Raw genomic sequence first — 22,607 nt, 5'->3', positions numbered from 1 at the left:
CGAATGGACTTAGCTGGTCTTTTTTTAAGATTTTTACATTTGCAACAAGGACAATGAATTAAATTGGGGTCAATATGGGGATTCTCTAAACAACCTCTGATAAACAGTTCCACACCCTCCTCGTACTGTTTTGACCTTCTATCCGAGTGAATCCAAGATTTATCCATTTCAATACAGCAAAATACCAGAAATATATTACAATAAATTTGATCTAAACCTAAAAATATTACATTTAATAATGTCATTTTCAATTTAATTTATTGAACGCAAAAAAAACGAAAGAAGACTACCTATTGATGAAAATAAAGCAACATTGTTCCTAATTAATTTTGATTTGAATTACTTCTCACATGTGCCGAAAATTAGGAACCCAGAGACGGACAACCAAGGCGACAACAAGAAATTAACCAATTATCGTTCCAATCAATACCATACCTCGGGAAACTGGTGACAGACTAACACAGGTAAAGCAATATCGTTCCAGTCAAAATGGAGAAGAAACAAAGGCGCAGGGGACGGCGGTTGTGTATCTCAGTCGCTTCTTCCGTGGTGTTTTGCTTCCCTCTCGATGAGTGGAACGGTGGTGGTATTGGTGGTTCGAAGCGAACGTGGTGTATCTCCAGTCGCAGCTTCCCTCTCGGTGCTTGGAACGGTGGTGGTAGTGGTGGTGTTGTTCGTCCCGCCTTTTTCTCTCTCGGTGGTGGAACGGCGGCGGCGCGGCGCGGTTCGAAGCGAAGAAGACTGAAATTAGGGTTAATTTTGAAGGAAAATGTGAATCGATCGAAATGAGCTCGTCTGAAGGATATATGATACAATCGATATTAAATTAATTAAACTTATCGGTTCATCTTTTCACTTCAGTATGAGCTTATTTTCCTTATTTTTTAGTTCATCAACATTGATATGCCGAAGTAAAATATATAAAAAAATACAGTGAAGCCCGTGTTTTTAAACATCCGAAGTAAAATATATTATTTTACTTTGCTTGTGTTATTACCGAAGTTATTGGTAATGTATTACTTCGTAATTTATTATTGCCGAAGTAACGCATGTCGAAGTAAAATCCGATTTTTCTACTAGTGATATGTTTGTCATCTTACATTTTAGTCCATTATATAATCAATTTGCAGTCTTAGTCATGTACATTTAATTTTTTGGCAATTTTAGTTGGAAAAACTCTTCCTGATCGGAAATTCGGAATTTGATGATTTGATGTAAGAGCTTGCCTTTGTGATATAAAAATTAATTAAGATCTTTTAAAATGGTGGGAAAATTGTCTTCCATGGTACAAAATTGTTCTACCTATTTATTTTTCAAATCATCACACACTCTAAAATAATAAATTAAAAGCAAAACAAAACAAAAAATCAATTGGGAAGCTGATCAGGAAGAGATGCTCGTGAATCCTTGCCCGATTGTTTGATTTTTTATTTTTTGTTAACTGACTTTTTGTTTTATATATTATTTTAGAGTATTTGATGATATGGAAGAGATGAATTTTAAAAATAAATAGATGCAATATTTTTTGTGTCGATAACTTTTCCACCATTTTATGCCATATAGGCAAATTTTAATGTCAAATCATCAAATTTCGGTCGCACCAAAATTGCCAAATAAAATTAAACATACAGGACTGCGACTAAAATCGCAAGATGACAAACCTAATGAATTAAAAAAACAATTTTTTTATATTTTATATTATCTATCCCGTGTACCTTCCAATATATATAAAATCCATCACATAATATTGCACAAGCAAATATGAACAAGATTGAACTTTTGTTTTACAACAAACCATTCTCTCAAGTCGTTTGGGACAGAGGGTTTGGATTTGAAAAAAGAACCAATGGACTCGATATTTATGTGCGCGCTCTTAGAGCAAATTTAGAACACCAAAATTGCAATAGATACCTTTATCAAGAACTCAAAATTGCCAATTTGAGCTAAAAACCAACAAATAAATGCGCTCAAATTAAGATTTATACTTCAGTACCATGATTTCAACATTCAGAACCCTGAATGGTCTTTTGAACTTTTACTCTTCGAAAAATCCATTTTACGGCTTTTTGCAGCCAACCGGGTTCTCAACTGCAGATCATGTAATATTCATAAATAACAGTCATAATTTAAATATGTGTACAATAGCTCAAGCAAAAAACAGACAGAAGAATGAACACTTCATACATGAACACACAAGTAAAGAACATATACCATCCCAGATGCAGCAGCGAATCCAATTGATCGATCAGACCAGAAGACTAACACCTTAGTTATTTCATTTCACCAGCTAGAACTTGTGAAGTGGCGGGATGACTAAAAATCGTAAGGTAACTAACTCCAAATGGAAATTTCCACCTAGTGGCACTAAAATAAAGAGTAATCTTCACTCGTGAAGATATACTGATGTCTATATATATATATCAAATTCAAGAAATAATGTTATATTGAATCCACAGAGAGAAGATGCCACAAGACCATTGTTTTCATAGTTAATACTATTCACAGTAAAAACAAAGATATATACCTTGACCCCATCAATATTTCAGAGAAGAAAGCGGGAATAAATAAGGATATTTCGGGAGCGAAAATAACAAGAACGAAAAGTAAATCCTCAAGGATTCAAATAGAGTACCTTCTTCATAACTTCTTCCGTTTCTGGCTCCTAAATCAGCAAGGGTGTTTGAGTTATTGTACATGGTTTAAAAATATGTAATTTAAAAACCACTTTACATCTGCTCTCTTTACATTACAGACAGTTTTTACTTCATCAAATCAAATCATTTCCGAATTCCGTGGAAAACATCTATAACCAGGTCTGGGGAAATTGAGTAGGAAATTCACAAATAAGTAAATACGTCATGCAATACAATAATATACATGCACAGCTTAAACTTCACAAGAATCCATAGATTTTGTAACATTTTAACACTAGAATTCAGACAAGAAATAATTAGGGAACAGCATGACCTTTCTGATACAATCACAGTAAGACAAATTGGCATACCTGGGGTACCACACAATCTGAATGAGTAGGGTCCCCAATTAACACTAGCAAAGCATCCCCAGTTCATCAATTTGAACTTCAAAAAGAGCGCTCTGCGACATGTTTGATTTAACTTTAAGAATGTGTATGTGCTGAGTCACATTCCAGAACCAGTGTATCAAAAAAATGTACATGATAATTGATATGTTGATAAATGGTAAAGTGTTTTGCATTGAATATTAAAACTGGTGCAGAACTAATGTTATTTTCCAAGCTTTGATAATGCAAAATAAGCAATTGTTAGGAAATATGATATGTTAGAGCAAATTAAACTTTGATGCATTGGCACAAATAAAATTTCTAATCCCTTTACCATTTAAAGTATTTCCTTTTTTAGAGAGGTCTCATCACATCTTTTCAAATACGAACAAAGCCATCGATGTCAATTTTTTATGGATTAGAAGATTCAGTTACACCATTCAAAGCTATAGCTGTGAAAGTCAGTGATATCTTGCATTTCCAATTTTATTGTTGTCGAAAATAAAAAATATATTATAAAATTAGTTATGATATTAGTAAGATTATGATGTATCTTTGATGGTTTGATTGTGTTTTAGTTTTAAGAAAAATTTCTTATCATATATATCACAATGTTTGTTCACATATATAAAGAGGTAATGATAATAACATATGCCCTAGAAATAGTAACCGAATTCTAGCCCCCAACACATTTTATCGTGAATGTAAGCAATCCTTTATGATCGAACTACATGAATCTGGTATAGTATTATTCACTATATTTCCGGTACTTTAAAATTTAACAGTTATTTTTATATAGACCTTCTCTTTTAAACGATATGTTTGTCATATCTAGAATTGCTAAAGAAGAAATCTACTTGAATTTAAGTGACGGGAGAATTTGGAGATTCCTTCCATGCACACAGGCTTCCTATCTGTAGTCTTATTCACAAAGGAATGAAACAAGAAATGGCTCACATGATTCCTTCAAGGTCTATAAATCTTTTAAATGTTTTCTTTCTGCATGAATGCTACATATTATGGAAACCAAAACATGAGTATACAAGGAAATTGTGTACATCCATTTCGTAGATGCATCCCATGAGATGCCCCCACATTGTAAGTGGGTATGAATATTGATAAGACATGAGTACATAAAGCTCTTAGCTGTTGGTGTTTTTGATCAATTCATATAGTAATATATTCCAGGTAATTATTCAAATTCAAAAAGTTCAAGTTCAGGAAACTAGGATCAAACTACCTTAGCCATTTTCCACATATGGTTCCATTAACACCTCCAAGGCCTTTAATGAAATCTTGACATTAAAGCCAATTATCAATAGAACTGAGTTTTAAAGTTTTGACAGAACTTTGTTCCTGGAAAGAATCACAAATGCTCCCTTTATTGCTCATATAAATATCCAGTTAACTAGATACGAACCACACATCATTGCCAAAAGTTTTACCTGCAGGATAAGATTGTTTGGAGTAGCGATTTCTAATGGATCACCAATAAGATCACATTTACTGTAGCCATTGTGAGCATAGATCATAAGCACAGGTTAGCGGTTGGTGCAAGGGAAATATGAAGTCACGAAACCATAAAAATCATCACAAATAGAGTGGAATGAACATGATGCCACAGGTACAAAAGACAATTTGCAGGGACAAAGAAAAAACTTCGTATGTACAGACACAAAGAGAGTTCAAATAATATAAAATTAGGTTCACTGCATGAACAACTATATACCTAACATATACTTCAGACAAATGATGCCACCATCTACTTAATTGTGTTGAATTTTATTTTTTTTTAAAAAGGAAATATAAAGAACAATACTATTCGAAGACCATCATGACAATTAACGGAAGACATACCGATAAGTGGGGCCAGACCAATCAGGAACATCAGCTTGAAATTCGTCTCCAATTTTCACATTGGACATACATGGCTCAGTGTCTCTAAACAAGAATCCCACAGATCCTAATTCACCTTCTGATTCGTAATTTTCATTTCTAGGAAATTCATTGGTGGTGTTCACCTAATATATTGTAGATATATCTTTCGGTTTTTTATGGCTCTTTTTCAGGCAACAGCTACAAAACCACTCCCCAACAAGTGCTCTCGTTATATGAGGATCACGACAAGAAAGATGAAATGAATCTTCACAATTGTCACAGATTAGCAGTTTTGAAGTGCTTTCCAAAGCTCACAGAATTTGCATGACTTCGAACAGTATTTTTCACAAATCATATCGGTATTTTTAGCAGATTCATGATCATGTGTAGTTTGAAGTCTTTCACACAGTCCCTGACTTCTGAGAATTGAAATACATTTATCTCTTTCTGACATATTAGCTGGTAAGTTCTCATTCATGCATGCACCAGATGAGGAACACTCACATGCATCATCATTGTCAAATCTCAAGAAAACCGAACTAAGGTTTACATCTGATTTCGAGGATGAACAAACATTTTTTTCATGATAAAAATTCAAAACTCTGCCTGCGACCCTTATTAAGGCCTCCTCAGAACCGGCTTCTTCCCCAGCCACAGGAATAGAACTTGAGTGCTCATGGGCAGCCACCAAACGGGCAGATTTTACAACAGCACTTGGCTGGATAGTACAAATATTAACTGAATTAGCATTTTGCCTTCTCCGTTGATATACAGTCACAATTTGGGGACATTTTATTGATGTTAATAGCTGGGAATTGTGCCTTCGACAGTTTGAAGGAACATAGATCACCATCAGGTCTCCTCTTTAAAAAGGATTCTCCACAGATATCCAACTGATATTGGCCAGAGATTAAACGATTTTTCCGATTATTGGTACATGGAATCCAGTCATGCAAAAGTTCTCGTTTGGTTGTCAGATATGAAATAAATAGCAACTTCCCTGATACAAACATGGAAAGTCTGGATCAGTATCCTCGACTGAATCATATATAAAAATGTCAAATTCACATCTCAACAAAACCTTGATTAACATTAAAACATATTTTAGAAGGGTATATAAATTGGTTTTTCAATTTTATACACACAATGCCTAATGTTACTACCATGCAATACATAATTAACTGAAGACCTCACAATAAAACTACTGCCATCAGGTTTCAGATCATGATTCAGGCTCAATACTCTATTTTCACGTTTTCAAGTTAAAGATATCTACATAAAAGCATTATACATTACACTCACCTCATCATATTATTTAATGTTAAATTTTCCATGTACCGAGACCATAGTGATTGGTCTGTATGTTGCAATGCTGCATTCATTTTCTGCTTTTAGCCTTAGTTCATTGTTCCTTGATTCCATATTGTCTCTTTTAGCAGACATTTTCTTCAACTACACGGTTGACATTCATGTTCTTATGGACTAAGTTTATTAGCTATCTGAGCTCCGTTTTGGAATTTACATACTCCAAAATACATTTCCTGAACTTCATTGATCTCGTTGTGGCTACATTCAATACGACAAAGAGTACATCTTCACTTCTGGATTATCAGACTGCTCTTTTCTCCATTACCAAATGCAATTTTGAAAAGACATGAAATTATGAATGCTTCTCACCAGCTCAATTGCAGAACACTGGGCACTGACATCTATCACACCATAAATGCCAGAAAAATCACGATGTCAGGTTTGCTAAAGCTTTGAGTGAAGCGCAAGCTTATATGCATACAAAAAGTAGAATGGAAGAACACAAAAGAGATGGGCGTTTAGTCACATGAAACCACAAGATGTCATTCCTTTTATAGCCCTACTTCCCCATCATTATATTAAAGCCTCTTGAACTTGAAGTATTTAACTTATCCATGGTATATGTTATTAACTCACAAGACCTAACAGCATAGAAAGCTCCTTATGGAGGTTATCTCCAAGGAGATCTCTCAACATCTTCAAGTGTTATACGCTGTGTAATTATCCAACACTAAACAACTTATAAAAACCTATACAATCTGGAAGATCGGATTTCAAAGAATAGATGCATGAAACTAAGTAACCCAGCCTGTTCTATATCTTACTGCTAAAATAAGGCCTACACGTTTCTGCTGTCAGAGAACAGCCGCTGAAAAACCATCAAAATGCCCATTATGTTTCTGCTATCATCCTCTGGAACAAGAAATTTGGCCCCATCATTTCAATTGCTTTGAATGCTATAGGTATACAAATAACAGAATTAGTAGATTCTAGAATAGCTAGATCAACATATATCTAGTTTATCGTCATTCCATCAGCAATATAAAGAAGGTGTTCATTTCTCTGACCATTTAATTCCATTAACTACGGAAGATTTCACAAATAAGTAAAAGTAAATCAAAAGACGATAAAAAAAAATTCCAAACAGGATTCACCAACCATGAGATCACAAACAACTCCATATATATAAATCAACATCCACCATGCATATATATATACTCCCCCTTTCATTCTTGATACAGACAGCATATCCCTTTCTATATGGACCATATTCTTTCCCTTCCTTTTTCTAATTGCAGACTAAATCTTAACTGTTCACCACATATACCAGTTCCTTATATCCATTTTATATTGCCCACCCAATTTCAAGATTATCTCACCACAAGCTAGAGAAATTGAAATCCCATCAATATAATCATCTTATAATCACATCAATATAGCACTTAATTCTCATCCTTACTTGCATCTTAAGCACAAAATTTTCATTGAAGGGTTTACAGTGAATTTGATATTCTAACGGATTGGACATTTGCTAAAATAACTCCAACGTTTTCAAAACACAAGTAAAAGACAAACATCATCCACGTTGGTGATGGGCCATACAAAATTATGCAGCAAGTGCATGAACAGGCGTCTAAACTGGATATCTAATCAATGAATATTTATCGAGTAAAGAGATCAAAATATGTTCACAACCATTTCCTTCTAGTTTTCAAGCAGCGATAACGTAAAATTCAAAAAAAAAAAAAACGGCGCACTTGTATATACCATCAATTTTTCATGGTAATAGTTGATGAATAAATATTTGCACTTCACAATTTTTGCAGGCTTTGGGGATTTGTTTTCCTAGGAAAAGGGAGGGGAAGAGGGAAAAGTATAATTTGCTACGTACAAAGCATAAATATATTCCATCAGAGACTTGAGAATTTGTAGTTTGGCGAAACACAAATTCTTCCAAAAGGCCTTTGTTATGACATTTGTTTAGCTCTGCATTTAAAAATAATATTACAATGAATAATTTTATCTTATATTTAAATTAATTAATTAAATTTCCTTAAATTTAATAACATAGATTGCTTGTTCTACAATAATAATTATATTAGTAATGTAATTTGCATTTTCATCGTGTTGTCAATGAATTTACGATATTAATCAATATTTTACCTTTTATTTCAAATATTATTATTTTTCGTCCTTATAGAAATGTTGCGATCGTGACATCACACATTTCGCATGTGATGTCACATCTACCATCGATGAAACCCCGTACTTAAATATTGTTTTATTCATGTTTAACATAACAAAAAAATTGAAAGGATAAGATTTTAACATCATACATAATATATCAACAGAAACAAACATCTTTTAATGTCATTCCAACTCTGGTTCTTCACTCCCTCAAACTAGTGACCCTCAAACTAGTGACAAGTTCTGTCAAAATGCGTACACTGCACCTTAATTTGGTTCTTTAGAGCCGAATCAATTTTTCTCAATCGGAGTACCTGGCAGGGTCAGTGACAAGGTTAGGTGTGAAGAAGCAAATGTAATTTCGTATAATCATTTTCAAAGAGAAGATGGAATAGAACATTTCAAAAACCAAATAGAGAGCATGTCTGAGATATGAGTTGTTAATGGAAGACCATAGTATATGACATAGTACCAAGTAATTTAGATAGAAGGTTAGCATGAATTATTTTCGCCTAGGTTCTTCTGTAACAGTAATTCGTGTATAGAGGACAGAGAGCATCAAATGATGAATCATCCTTAAGAGAGGGCATTAAAGCAAAATAAAATAGATAGGAATAACGACATAATGACAAGATTGCAGAAATATGTACCTCTTTCAGTAGCAGACAAGACCAAACTTGATGTAGAGTATAAGTTTTAGTCCCGTGGTTGCATCAGTTTTCTATGAGGCTTTGGAGCTAAGTCGTGTTAAAAGAAACAAATTGTCAAAGAAAAAGAGAAAGTCAAATTGTTGACAACATGAAAGAATTTAGGTAATGGAATTACTAAGGGCGCAAGCAGAAAAGCACCGTGGCCTGAGACTGAATAATTGAGATATTAAGCATCATATGTCCTCCAAAAATTTTTATGTTACAAAAATTCGTCAATGGTGCAGAAGTTGTGACCTCAACCCAATAAATGAAATAATAGACACTGCACGTTCCTATTAACTTTTTATGAGACAAAATTCCTTTTGTTTTTAATCAAATCAAATGTCGCATCAGCGAAAAAGTAGTTCAGATGACACTGTAAATGTTTGGAGAATTTTACAACAATAAGTATGACCATCATCAGTAGATTAAGACCACAACTAAATATAAATCTAGCATTTATAAGGTTATTGATTAATGTCAAGGGACGAGAATGCTTTTACTCGGAAGTGCAAACTACATATGCTGTCCTAAAAACCAATGAACTGGTAAACCACAAGCAAAAAAATTTACCAAAATGGAAATCAAGTGTTGTGGAGGGTGGTGGATGTAGAAAGTTCACATTCCTTTAATATGTTTCATATGTTTTATACATTTGATCAACACAAGTATGTTGGGGGAATATGGGGCAAAATGTGTCAGTTTACTCATCCACTATAATATTTAATAGTTATTCCCTTGACCAAATGTCTTCCTCACCAGTTCGAGAGAAATAAGATAAAGGAGCCTTTTGTACCTATCCTTCATCTTGAATTGTGGAAGGTATCAAAATATTTATGGAGACAGCAATGTCCAAAAAATGATTTCTCAGAATAATTCATAAAGCTAAGGACATTGCAAAAAATTATTCTGAATTCATAAAGTTCCATCAGCTTTGGTGACATGGAAGACAGCAATGTCACCAAATGAATTTTATGTCCATCAGGCTTCTTTCTTCATGTCATCATTTTTTGGACATCAGCTTTATTCTGAACAACTTTATGTCACCAAATGAATTTGTTGCTACCGAATTATTCTCAGACGTTGGCTTCACACTAAGTGGAACAATACCTATGATGTCATCACGGCACCAGAATGTGGGATTGGCATCCCTCAAATGGAGAGGGGAGAAGCTAATGATCTCCTATCACCTGTGTTTAATCTGTTGGTAAAGAAAGCTAGTGGAAGTCACGCGCTTTGAAGGACAGGCAATACCCTCAAAGCGTGCACTTCTGCGCTTTTGACAACTATTTGAAACATGGAATTTTACTTTGCTAGAAGTTTGAAAAAACATTTTTCCTTACAAGTTAATGTTGCGAAAGTGGTGCTATATCATTACTTTTAATTAGAGGGAAATTGAAGAAAGAAGTTTGCCATTTAGAATGAGAGACATCAGATGAGATGTCTAAACAAGATGGGACAGTGAAAGTGTTAATTCTTAAGCATCACCGGCTCTTATAAATACACATACCATTGGGATTTCCTTGTTCGTAAAAGCTTCTCAAAAGATTGATAGCTTCTAATGCCATTATTCCTCCGGTGCACTTAAATTCCTTCCTTTTTGAGCCTTCGTCACTGTCAAAAATAAAAATAAAAAATAACAAAAAGGAAAAGAAAAACAAAATAAGAAACCCTCTACTCAGTTATGTTACCAACTGAAAAGAGAGAATCAAAACATGATAACAAAGGTAAAAACTATTCAAACAAATTTGTGTTCAGTTATGGAAGCCTACTCCCGATTCATGGTGTGAAGGTAGTAAAAATCAAGTATAGCACAGAAAGCTACACTTTTCACAAAGAGTTATTATCCCCAGAAATTTGCAAATTCCATAACGCAGCACGAGTAGTGAAAATAAGTAGTGTATCCTGATAACCAAAATACAATACAGGCACACATAACAAAAGGAGACATAAAGATTGAAGCATATGATTCAGCATTCACCAAATATTACAAATAATCACACAAAGTCACTTCAAAAATAACATCTTGATATGATTTTAAAAACTATAACTTTTCCACAAACAAGCAATAATATTGAAAAAAGATTTTATCTCATATTCAAACCTTGTATATTTTCCTGAGCTGTATTTGTGCAAGAACATTATCGATCCACAACCTCCAAACTTATCATTTGCACATCCATAGTATACTTCTTTAATACCTGATTGACAATCAAATGATGACAACCAAAAGGATCACCACTAAAAGCAACAAGCAAAATGTCAAAGTATTTGTTTTGCCATACCAATGATAGATAAAGCTGCTGCACACATTATGCATGGCTCACATGTAACATAAAGGGTGCACTGTGACAATTTCAAAGAAATTTCACCCCTCGTTAATCCACTTCTCTGACACCGCTCAAGCAGCTTATCAATTGCTTCCATCTCTGCATGCCTAGTGGCCTGTAGATAACAAATGAAAATGATAATACACATGTTACAAGGACATACAAGCCAAACAAAATTGAGCAAGTACAAACTCAAGAGAGATGATATTTTCTCAAATATGAGATCATACATTTCTCGTCTCAGTAGGCCGATTTCTCCCCGAGGCAATGACAGTCTGATCTTCAACAATAATACAACTGATTAAATGACAACAGAAGTTTAACGAGGATTACATGAAAACTTGGTAATCAATTTTCTGTCACATAATAAAAGTCTCAATCTTATCAATCTATTCCTATCGTAAAAGGCACAATGGGGACTTATATCATGGATATTATAAAGAATCACTCAGAAAATTGTTTGCCCCCTTGAATTGTTTATCTGCATTTTTTCAACTAATATTTAAGTTATAATTATTAATGGTATTTGCTTTCCCATCTGAAAAATGAGGGAATTTTTTAAAAAATAATTGTTTAAAAGGAGAACATAAGAAGCTTACCCCACTGGTACTTCAAAGTTGTCCAAGGCAAGCTTAGCCTGGCAAGGGAGAGGTGAGAATAATCAAAATCATCTCAATATACTCTGGGTAATAGTTCGATATTTTCATACCCAAAGTACTCAAGTATATCATGAAAGCGAAAAAGAATGACATCAAGATACGGTTCTACCCAAGAACTGAGCATTCGTGCTCAGTATTAATATTGACTCATTTATTGATCTTGGCTTGACCTAATTAACATATTCGTGTTAATCTGACAAAGGCTTCTACTCAGATAGAAAAATCAGAACTTTAAATGATCGTTGCATCAACTGCATAAAAAGCCTGTATACCCACAAAAAAAAAACGTTTGTTGATAACTGAACACCTACCTGTTGTAGAGCAAGCTTCATAAACATAACATCATCAGGCATTGCTTCCTCCAATGAAGACGTCATCTGTATTTTGTTAAAAAAAATAAGAAAGACATAAGTAGAGCATCAAAAGCTCACACTCCATATCAAGGACGGATCCACATATTAGAGTTCGGGGACTTGAACTTAGAGTGAGTTTGGATTCAGAATAACTCCAGCTTTTTAAAGTGCTTTTATTAAAAAAAAAGATGAGCGAATTTGAAAATTGGATAGATGTTAAAAAGTGTTTTTGTTTTAAATTTTAAAAAGAATTAGATGAAAAAGCCAAAAAACCATAAATTTCAGCTTCTAAACGGCTTTTGTAACCAAACAACATTTTTTAAGAAAATAGTTTTTAAAAAAGTGCTTTTAACCCATGAACTTCTTTAACCAAATGGGCTATTAATATAATAAGTTATACATATTACCAAAAAAGACAAATTATACTGTCAACAAGTTGTGCCATGCGTCCAGAGGAAGAAAATTAATAGTGGCGTTCGATTATCGTTTTTAAGAACAATACCAAATTCCAGTATATTTAATTAAACCATTGAAAGCAGTTCAAAACATATGGAAACTAATATTCTTTCCATCCAAAAAAGGTACCATTAATCTATAGCAACTTAAGTATTGACTATTTTAATGCATGTTTTTGGCCTAGGCCTTGGCTAAAGGCTCCACAGGCTACCAATATTTTGGGGTTCTGGGGATATAAAACACTTCCACTTTTTTTCTAATACCAGTGACATGCATCCTCAAATATCTGGTTTTACAATATACTTTAATAGAGAACAAAAATGAGAACTCGATTTCCAGAAAGTAAATAGCATCAGAAATCATAGCACACATGACACATGGGGATATTTCTGTACTCAAATTAATTCTGTGAAACAAATGATTTGTACACATCCTAATTTAATTGAAATGGAATTATAACACAGAGTATTCAAGTAATATGATGGGTTAAGACAGCCAGACAACAATAATTCTTAGAAAAAATTAAGCATCAGATCAATCTAATCTAATACGAAAAAATCAAGCATCGAATCAATAATTCTTTGTTGTTTTCCTTTAATCGTATTCCCGGCTAAAGTACTATTTTTTTAATAAAAACTCCCAAAGAACAAGAAAAGAAGAACAAAAGAAGACCAACTCAACTCATTGCACAATCCCACGGGCTAAATCAAAACTAATTTTACAAATTCCAAAGTAATCCTCAATTGGGTCCTCATTGTAAACCTGATTATTACCTTCTCTACTTCAAATAAATTTTAAGGTTCGGTGCGTGCCCGTCTCCACAGAGTATTCAAGTAATATGATGGGTTAAGACAGCCAGACAACAATAATTCTTAGAAAAAATTAAGCATCAGATCAATCTAATCTAATACGAAAAAATCAAGCATCGAATCAATAATTCTTTGTTGTTTTCCTTTAATCGTATTCCCGGCTAAAGTACTATTTTTTTAATAAAAACTCCCAAAGAACAAGAAAAGAAGAACAAAAGAAGACCAACTCAACTCATTGCACAATCCCACGGGCTAAATCAAAACTAATTTTACAAATTCCAAAGTAATCCTCAAATGGGTCCTCATTGTAAACCTGATTATTACCTTCTCTACTTCAAATAAATTTTAAGGTTCGGTGCGTGCCCGTCTCCACAGAGTATTCAAGTAATATGATGGGTTAGGACAGCCAGACAACAATAATTCTTAGAAAAAATTAAGCATCAGATCAATCTAATCTAATACGAAAAAATCAAGCATCGAATCAATAATTCTTTGTTGTTTTCCTTTAATCGTATTCCCGGCTAAAGTACTATTTTTTTAATAAAAACTCCCAAAGAACAAGAAAAGAAGAACAAAAGAAGACCAACTCAACTCATTGCACAATCCCACGGGCTAAATCAAAACTAATTTTACAAATTCCAAAGTAATCCTCAAATGGGTCCTCATTGTAAACCTGATTATTACCTTCTCTACTTCAAATAAATTTTAAGGTTCGGTGCGTGCCCGTCTCCACAGAGTATTCAAGTAATATGATGGGTTAAGACAGCCAGACAACAATAATTCTTAGAAAAAATTAAGCATCAGATCAATCTAATCTAATACGAAAAAATCAAGCATCGAATCAATAATTCTTTGTTGTTTTCCTTTAATCGTATTCCCGGCTAAAGTACTATTTTTTTAATAAAAACTCCCAAAGAACAAGAAAAGAAGAACAAAAGAAGACCAACTCAACTCATTGCACAATCCCACGGGCTAAATCAAAACTAATTTTACAAATTCCAAAGTAATCCTCAAATGGGTCCTCATTGTAAACCTGATTATTACCTTCTCTACTTCAAATAAATTTTAAGGTTCGGTGCGTGCCCGTCTCCACAGAGTATTCAAGTAATATGATGGGTTAAGACAGCCAGACAACAATAATTCTTAGAAAAAATTAAGCATCAGATCAATCTAATCTAATACGAAAAAATCAAGCATCGAATCAATAATTCTTTGTTGTTTTCCTTTAATCGTATTCCCGGCTAAAGTACTATTTTTTTAATAAAAACTCCCAAAGAACAAGAAAAGAAGAACAAAAGAAGACCAACTCAACTCATTGCACAATCCCACGGGCTAAATCAAAACTAATTTTACAAATTCCAAAGTAATCCTCAAATGGGTCCTCATTGTAAACCTGATTATTACCTTCTCTACTTCAAATAAATTTTAAGGTTCGGTGCGTGCCCGTCTCCACAGAGTATTCAAGTAATATGATGGGTTAAGACAGCCAGACAACAATAATTCTTAGAAAAAATTAAGCATCAGATCAATCTAATCTAATACGAAAAAATCAAGCATCGAATCAATAATTCTTTGTTGTTTTCCTTTAATCGTATTCCCGGCTAAAGTACTATTTTTTTAATAAAAACTCCCAAAGAACAAGAAAAGAAGAACAAAAGAAGACCAACTCAACTCATTGCACAATCCCACGGGCTAAATCAAAACTAATTTTACAAATTCCAAAGTAATCCTCAAATGGGTCCTCATTGTAAACCTGATTATTACCTTCTCTACTTCAAATAAATTTTAAGGTTCGGTGCGTGCCCGTCTCCACGCTGAGAACCGGAAAAGGCCAAGTGATGGGATGAGAATTAAAGAGGTGTCGAGGTGGACTGGGCTGAAAGGGGTAGGCTTTGGGTGTGCTAATAAACATTTAAATGTGTAAAAAGTAATTTTTTGGGGGCTGCGCTACAGCCCTTGAAAAGATCCGGCCCTGCTCCAGAGTTTGAATCTTGTTTCAAAATCGAACTTCTCAGAGGCATTTTCACAAACTTGTATAAAGGGTACGCACCATTGTGTCACTAAACGTGCATTGATTATGGTTAACAGAGAGATAAATCTATCACTGTAATGCAGGTATGCTTGAATAAAATTTAATAGTCCCGCCTAAAATCAAACTAGAAATACTTTTAAAAAATATCAAACTACACAAAAGATAAAAGTTTACCCACTCGAACAAGAAAGGAGAACACCCACTTCTCCTCCTTCCCCAGAATTTTTTCGTTCCTTCTGTGTGAGCATCAAATTGATGTAGGCCTTTTTCTTTTCAGTTGGGATCCAAAATTGACTGCTATTATGCTCGATAAATTTATTAAATGTTTTTTTAAAAATATTAAAGTAAGTTTACTATTTTATTAACGAGTAAATTTTATTTCGATACATGAAGTGTTGATAAATTAGTAAATTGATATATGAATTACTGTAAATGACTTAATTGATACTCGACTCAACCAAATCGAGTTTGATGATCCTGCGTAATTATTTTTTAAAATATAAGTATATACTCACATAATAACAAAGAATTCATTAAGCATTAAATAATATGAAAAATAACATCATTAAAATATGATTTTAAACTATCCAGTTGTAATTAAACAAATTCAAATACACAATTTTTTTAAAGTTAATGTTGATGCTTTGATATAAATGACCTACATCATTTACTATCATGTTTTGTAGGACCTAGGGGTTAATCTCTTATCAAAGTTATGATTAAATCATTGAAAATATGCTAACATCTCAAAATTCACAATATTCAAATTTAATTATTTTATTAGCTAGAATTATTTGTAATCAAATTCTATAATCCTCGATATATCACTAAATCCTCAAATTAATACATTGTTAGTTCAACCATAAATTATAGGTTCAGTGAGATATATCAACAAATCCTTCAACCCCGGAACTACAAGAATAATCTAATAATTTATCGACATCAATAATCTAATAATTTATCGACATTCAACGGTCATAATACTGATAAGGTTGTAGATAGCACAATCCAATCCAACGACCAGACTGTAGATAAGGCAATCTCATCCAACGGTCAAGATGATAAGATTGTAATCTCATCCAACGGGCAAGATCAGATGTAATCTCATCCAACGGTCATAATACTGATTGCCTATGATGTTGCCAGGTTACTTTATATTGGTAAACAACGCGGATTCCCTGGAATGTTGGGAAGTCTTGATTGCCTGTATTGGAAGTGGAAAAATTGTCCAACGGTTAGGGCGGGTCAATATGCAGGTCGTAGTGGTTCTCCAACAATAATTTTAGAAGCAGTAGCTGACTACGACCTTTGGATATGACATGCATATTTTGGTATGTCCGGATCCAATAATGACATAAATGTTTTGGGATCGTCCAATCTATTTTCCAACATCGCACAAGGTATTGCCCCTCGAGCTCATTATACAATTTGAGGAAAAGAATATGATACATGATATTACTTGGCCGATGGTATTTATCCTAAATGGTCAACTATTGTACAATCTATGCACGATCCACACGGTCCAAGAAAGAAATATTTTGCAATGAAACAAGAATCCTGTAGAAAAGACGTGGAGCGTGCATTTGGTGTTCTCCAATCTCGATTTGCGATTGTGGCATCTCCAGCACGTGCTTGGAAGAAACATCATTTTCATGATATAATGACAGCATGTAGTATAATGCATAATATGATTATCGAAGATGAACGTGACCTTAGCGCACCCATTGAAGATATGAGAGAAGCACCAACTCCGGATGTAGAAATGGTTGTCGATGAGAATATCAGATTTCAAGAATTTCTCGCTCGATATAAAAGGATAAAAGATAAAGATGCTCACTATGCACTACGAGATGCTTTAATTGATCATTTGTGGGAGGAATATAGTTGTTCAGATGTTTGAATTTGGATTCATATTAAGTTCTAAAATTAAATTATCTGTATTAAAATTATGTCAAGTTTAATAATGAAACATTTGTATTAATTCGTATTATAAATATTAGAGTTAATATATATAAAAATCAAATAAATAAATTTAGCTATTAATAAAAATAAAATTATAATTATAATACTAATGTTAACATTAATTATAATTATATTGTTAAATTTATAAATAAATAGTAGACAAAAAGAATATTCTAGGAATATACTTTTTAGTGTAAGATTTGAAGTAAATGGGTTGGAGATGAATGTTATATTTGGTGCAGAAACTGCACTATTTTGGTGCAGAAACTGCACCAAAATAGATTTATGGGTTGGAGATGGCCTTAGGACCGAAATCGAATTTAATCAAAGTAACGAATCTCCTAACCTGTGGCAGCTTGCTACGCGAACTATAGGGGCTGGAAATCAAGCTCGTAACGTTCAAATTCAAAACGAAAACCGAGCTAATCTGTGGGGCCCTTAGCTCCTAATCGTTATTACAATGCAATCTGATTAGGGTTAACTAATTACAGCGGAAAACGAGTTTAAATTTTCTTTACAATGAGCCAAAATTATTTTATTTGAATACTAAAAATAGTATTTAATCTCACGTCATAAACATGCCCACACGTAATCAAAACCAATCATATACAAACAACACATATCTTCGGGACTTGCCCCGGTATATAGATACATATACATATATACTGGGAACACGACATAAACATAAAACCTCAGCCCAAGCTGTGGCTCCCTCCAGAAGTACCCTCTCCGGTCTCCTGATATCCTGGAGTACCTGCCATTGTCCACACACAAAGACAACAACAACCCCCCTTGGGGGTGAGCAAAGCTCCGTATGGAACAACCAATCATATATACCACATATATCTAAACAATGATATATGGTATGCAATGCATGTATGTCGTGGAGGTATCAGGTCAAATGCCCATCCACTGAGCACATGTCAGAATCAATCGAATCGCTGTCAAATCAATGCTCGAGCTGGCACACCGGCCTCAATAAGGGATACTCGTATGATAGCGTCGACAAAGCGCCATCAAATCCCAAATCTCATATCCAATCATCGGGGCCACAAATGTCTATGTTTTACGGGTCATATAATACCAACATAGCAATTGTGTTCACAAACCCCAGAATCCAATCAAATCATATCAGGGTATCCAAGGATCATAGCTCAACGTGCATGTCATGTATCGATGTATGCATCAAACGATGTGTGTTAACAAAACATTTATTTATACATCGATATTCCAATCACAATGTCATGTATGCCACATAAACTCAACAAATAAGGCATATAGACATGTATTCTCATTCCAATCAATCAAATCAATCCGACATATATCATATAATACAGATACATGTCGTATGTTACCCGGTCGCAACATACCTCAATTCTTCGTTTCCAGTTGATGTAGCCTGAAGATATCGGTAAAATACTTTATCTACATCAATAACATACTCATTCCAATCAATAACATAATTAAAAATAATTAATATTAGTTTCAAATATTATTTGAAACTTCAAAATTCATATTAAATCCATATCATAATTCAATTCCGACTTCGAATATGAGTTTCTTGTCGGTTATTCTACTACATACAGGAATTTCAACTTCAAATACAGGCTATTCCAGCACTTTGATATTTAGAACTGTTGGAACTAGAAGAAAATCACCTCAGTCAGAAGCCCTCGACGCGACAATCACAAATATATAATTTGTTTCGCGTTTAGACAGCGTTTCGAAGTCAATTTGGACGAAGGAAATTGAATTCCAAACTTCCCCTCGAAGTTTTCTGAAAAGAAATGATGAAGGAAAAGAAGGAAAGAAGTTATTCTTATCCCCACCGATCACTCGCTCGGGCGGTAGAATTCTCGCGCCCGAGCGCGAGACATTCTGTCCCCGAGTGTGATTTATGCCGCGCTCGGGCGGTAAAACATTACCGCTCGGGCGCCGCAAGTTCTGCCCGAACACTAAGTTTACATACCTTGGCGCTCGGGCGGTCATTTTCTACCGCCCGGGCGCCACATCTTCTGTGCACATATTAATTTTTGTACTATATTGGCGTTCGGCCTCTCCACTCGAGCTCTTACAACGTCAATTCATATTCAATATTCATTTTCTCAATTTCATTGTCATAATATACATCAATTGCATAATCACATATCAAATTCATGAATTATCGATAATCACATAAGATTTACGATAATACGATACACGGTCCTTACATAATCAGTGACCAGCGGCAGACACGACATCATCGGGTCAGAATCGCGCAGAAAGTGGGTGGACTTGTCGGAAAATGGTCGGAACTTTGTGAAACCTTATTTCCTGTAGCTAGGCCGAACCATAAATTACCAAATCACGAAGATTTTCAGGTTTTCCGACGAAGAGGGGCGATGGGTTTCCGACGGTTTTCCGGAAAGCACGATTTAACCTAGAAAAAGTGGTATCGATGGAAATATTAGGTCGATAGCTTTCTGAATCTATGGTTATTTTAAATTTTCGCCCACCAGCGGACAGCCGGTCAAAGGTGACGGATTTGGTTGAGATTTTGTTTATGGGGGAGAGAGAAGTCAAGGTAAGATGAGAGAGAAGACATTGAGGAAGATGATAGTTTTTATTTTTATTTTATACACGTGTGTTGGTGTGTGTATTGTTAATATTTGGTGTTAAAATTTGACTCCATCTATTCTAAAGTATATATCTTAATATCGACTATAAAACAATATTTTTTAATACATATTTTAAATATAAAATTTAATTATTTACCTTAATTATTTTAAAATAAAAATGTAATTAACATCAAGTCATTAAAACCAAGAAAAATATAGACTCAGGGAGTACAAACACAATTTGTTGTGGATTAGATAATGCAAAAAAAATAAATTTCGACAAGTACTGACAGATAATTCATATTTGGGATTTAGGGAGTGCAGATCAATTTACCCTTAAATCAATCATACACTAGAAAAAAAAAATAGTGACGGTCAAACCGTCGCGAAAATGGTAAAGCGACGGTTTTAACGACGGTTTGGCGGTCCGTAACTGGAACTAGCGTCGCCTTCTCAAAGCGACGGTTTCTCAACTCCCGTCGTTCGTAGCGACGATTTTGTTGAAGAACACCGTCGTTAATTAGCAACGGTTTACATGTCAACCGTCGCTAATGTAAGCGACGGTTATATAAACATCGTCGCTATATTAAGCGACGGTTTTTACACACCCGTCGCTATATTAAGCGACGGTTTTTGGACGGTTTTTGTCAAAAACCGTCGCTATATTAATCGGTGGTTTTTTTAAAAAAACCGCCGTTTAATGAAGCGACGGTTTGTATGTAAACACTGCCATAAAATTCACAAATAAACTACTACGCAAAAATTAAAATCATGTATTAAATTTTCTGTAAAAAAAAAACTTTAAAACCTGATGTGCGCGAAGATATGCAGTTCCACGTAACGCTGGAAGATCGCACCGACTAGCAAATCTACGAAATAAATACGAAAAATGTTAGTACAAAATAAAAAATCGAAACTTCGAAAAATTTATAGAGTTTCTCTACTACCAGAGATAGGCGAAAATCGCTTAAGAAAAATGTTCGCGAACCTCGGTCGGTATATATAGAATCATAGCGATGGTCTTTGAAAATACCGTCGCGAAAAATATATAACTGTCGCCAATAGCGACGGATTCTTCCAAAACCATCGCCGATATCGGCGACGGTTATGCATAACCGTCGCTAAAAGCGACGGTTAATAAAAACCGTCGTTAATAGCAACGGTTTTTGACAAACAGTCGCCGATTTATTTCTGCGACGGTTGGTGGACAACTGTCGCTATTGGCGACGGGCATCAAAAACCGTCGCCATGAGCGACGGCTCCAAAAACCGTCGCCGTGTATTGCGACGGGCTTGTATTACGGGTACAAACCCGTCGCCATAGACCCGTCGCCTACTATGGCGACGGACTTCAATATATACGTCGCCAAAGACGACGGTTAAAAACCCGTCGCACAAAATTGCGACGGTTAACGTTAAACCGTTGCTAAAAAAGCGACGGGTTTTTAACCGACGGTTTCCACTTAACATTATGGCCGCCACTAAATTAGAAGAAGACTCAAAACTTAATAAAATTTCTAAATAGATCAGTAAAAAACTCAGAATTGAATTAAATCTCTAAGTAAATCGCTAAGTTTATAAAATCATTTTCGCAAATAAACATGAGAAAAAACGAGAAACAAAATTAAAAAGATTTACCTTCCACAAGAATCGAGTTTTCTCTCGTTGCTTCAAAATTTATTCTGTTAGGATAAAAGTGAAAAGAAATTAAAGCGATGGACAAACATTATACGACAGAACGATGAATTGTTTTTTTTAATTGGTTTTTTAAAATTAATTTTTTAAAGTAAGACCAATAATAATTTATAGAAACGGTTTATAGTTATAACAATAAGAGCAATTTATATGAGCTGTTTCTGGAATGCTCCTAATAATTATAACAATAAGAGTAATTTATAGAATCGGTTTATGCGACCAATACTAAATGTATTCAATAGATATAATTTTCAAATCAGTCCTAAAAAAAAGAGCCATAAGAGCGGTCCACAACACCGGTTTTGTGAAACCGCTGTTAAAAATATGCAATTAGAGAAGTTCCCAGAATAGTCATAGTAGCCAAATCAATAGGAGCAATTTATAGTAGCGATTGATACAAATCGGTAGTAAAAATGACGCAACTAAAGCGGTTATGAAACTGATACCCCAGGGATGAACCCATCAAGATCCGGCCCAAACTCCCGGCCCATATCTAAGGCCCGCAGGTTAATGGCCCATAACAAGCCCAGGTATTCTCCTATAAATACCAGGTTTGAGCGTATGATTATGGATTCATTATATTGTTTTCAGCAGCACCCTTAGCTGCTCCCCCCATATATATCCTCAGTCA

At 34.4% G+C, this 22,607-nt stretch overlaps 2 protein-coding genes and 1 long non-coding RNA gene across 10 annotated transcripts; 1 reads left to right on the top strand and 2 right to left on the bottom strand.

Moving 5' to 3' along the window:
• Positions 1-1,762: 1,762 nt before the first annotated feature.
• On the bottom strand, positions 1,763-8,243 carry LOC142527839 (uncharacterized). The gene is made up of 3 exons (XR_012815540.1): positions 4,263-8,243; positions 3,005-3,096; positions 1,763-2,088 (listed from the first exon to the last, which is right to left on the bottom strand). It is a non-coding gene; the product is annotated as an uncharacterized LOC142527839 (long non-coding RNA).
• Positions 8,244-8,527: 284 nt separating this feature from the next.
• LOC142527803 (tRNA-specific adenosine deaminase TAD2) lies at positions 8,528-20,260 on the bottom strand. 8 transcript variants are annotated; one of them, XM_075632766.1, is made up of 10 exons: positions 19,896-20,260; positions 18,032-18,107; positions 12,385-12,450; positions 12,014-12,051; positions 11,645-11,711; positions 11,370-11,529; positions 11,189-11,285; positions 10,595-10,698; positions 9,046-9,132; positions 8,528-8,709 (listed from the first exon to the last, which is right to left on the bottom strand). In XM_075632766.1, exons 3-9 carry the CDS (start codon positions 12,448-12,450, stop codon positions 9,092-9,094), a joined length of 573 nt encoding a protein of 190 aa, XP_075488881.1. In that variant the 5' UTR covers positions 18,032-18,107; positions 19,896-20,260; the 3' UTR covers positions 8,528-8,709; positions 9,046-9,091. The 8 variants fall into 8 exon arrangements, with proteins under 8 accessions (XP_075488881.1, XP_075488890.1, XP_075488871.1 ...); XM_075632775.1 differs by lacking the exons at positions 18,032-18,107; positions 19,896-20,260 and adding an exon at positions 15,902-16,129; XM_075632756.1 differs by lacking the exons at positions 18,032-18,107; positions 19,896-20,260 and adding an exon at positions 15,898-16,128.
• LOC142537419 (uncharacterized) lies at positions 17,267-17,623 on the top strand. The gene has a single exon (XM_075642940.1). The coding sequence runs from the start codon at positions 17,267-17,269 to the stop codon at positions 17,621-17,623; it is 357 nt and encodes a 118-aa protein (XP_075499055.1).
• Positions 20,261-22,607: the final 2,347 nt, after the last annotated feature.

Source organism: Primulina tabacum, chromosome 2, assembly GCF_025594145.1.
Source record: "Primulina tabacum isolate GXHZ01 chromosome 2, ASM2559414v2, whole genome shotgun sequence".
NCBI lineage: Eukaryota > Viridiplantae > Streptophyta > Magnoliopsida > Lamiales > Gesneriaceae > Primulina > Primulina tabacum.
This window is presented reverse-complemented; position numbering and strand designations above follow the sequence as displayed.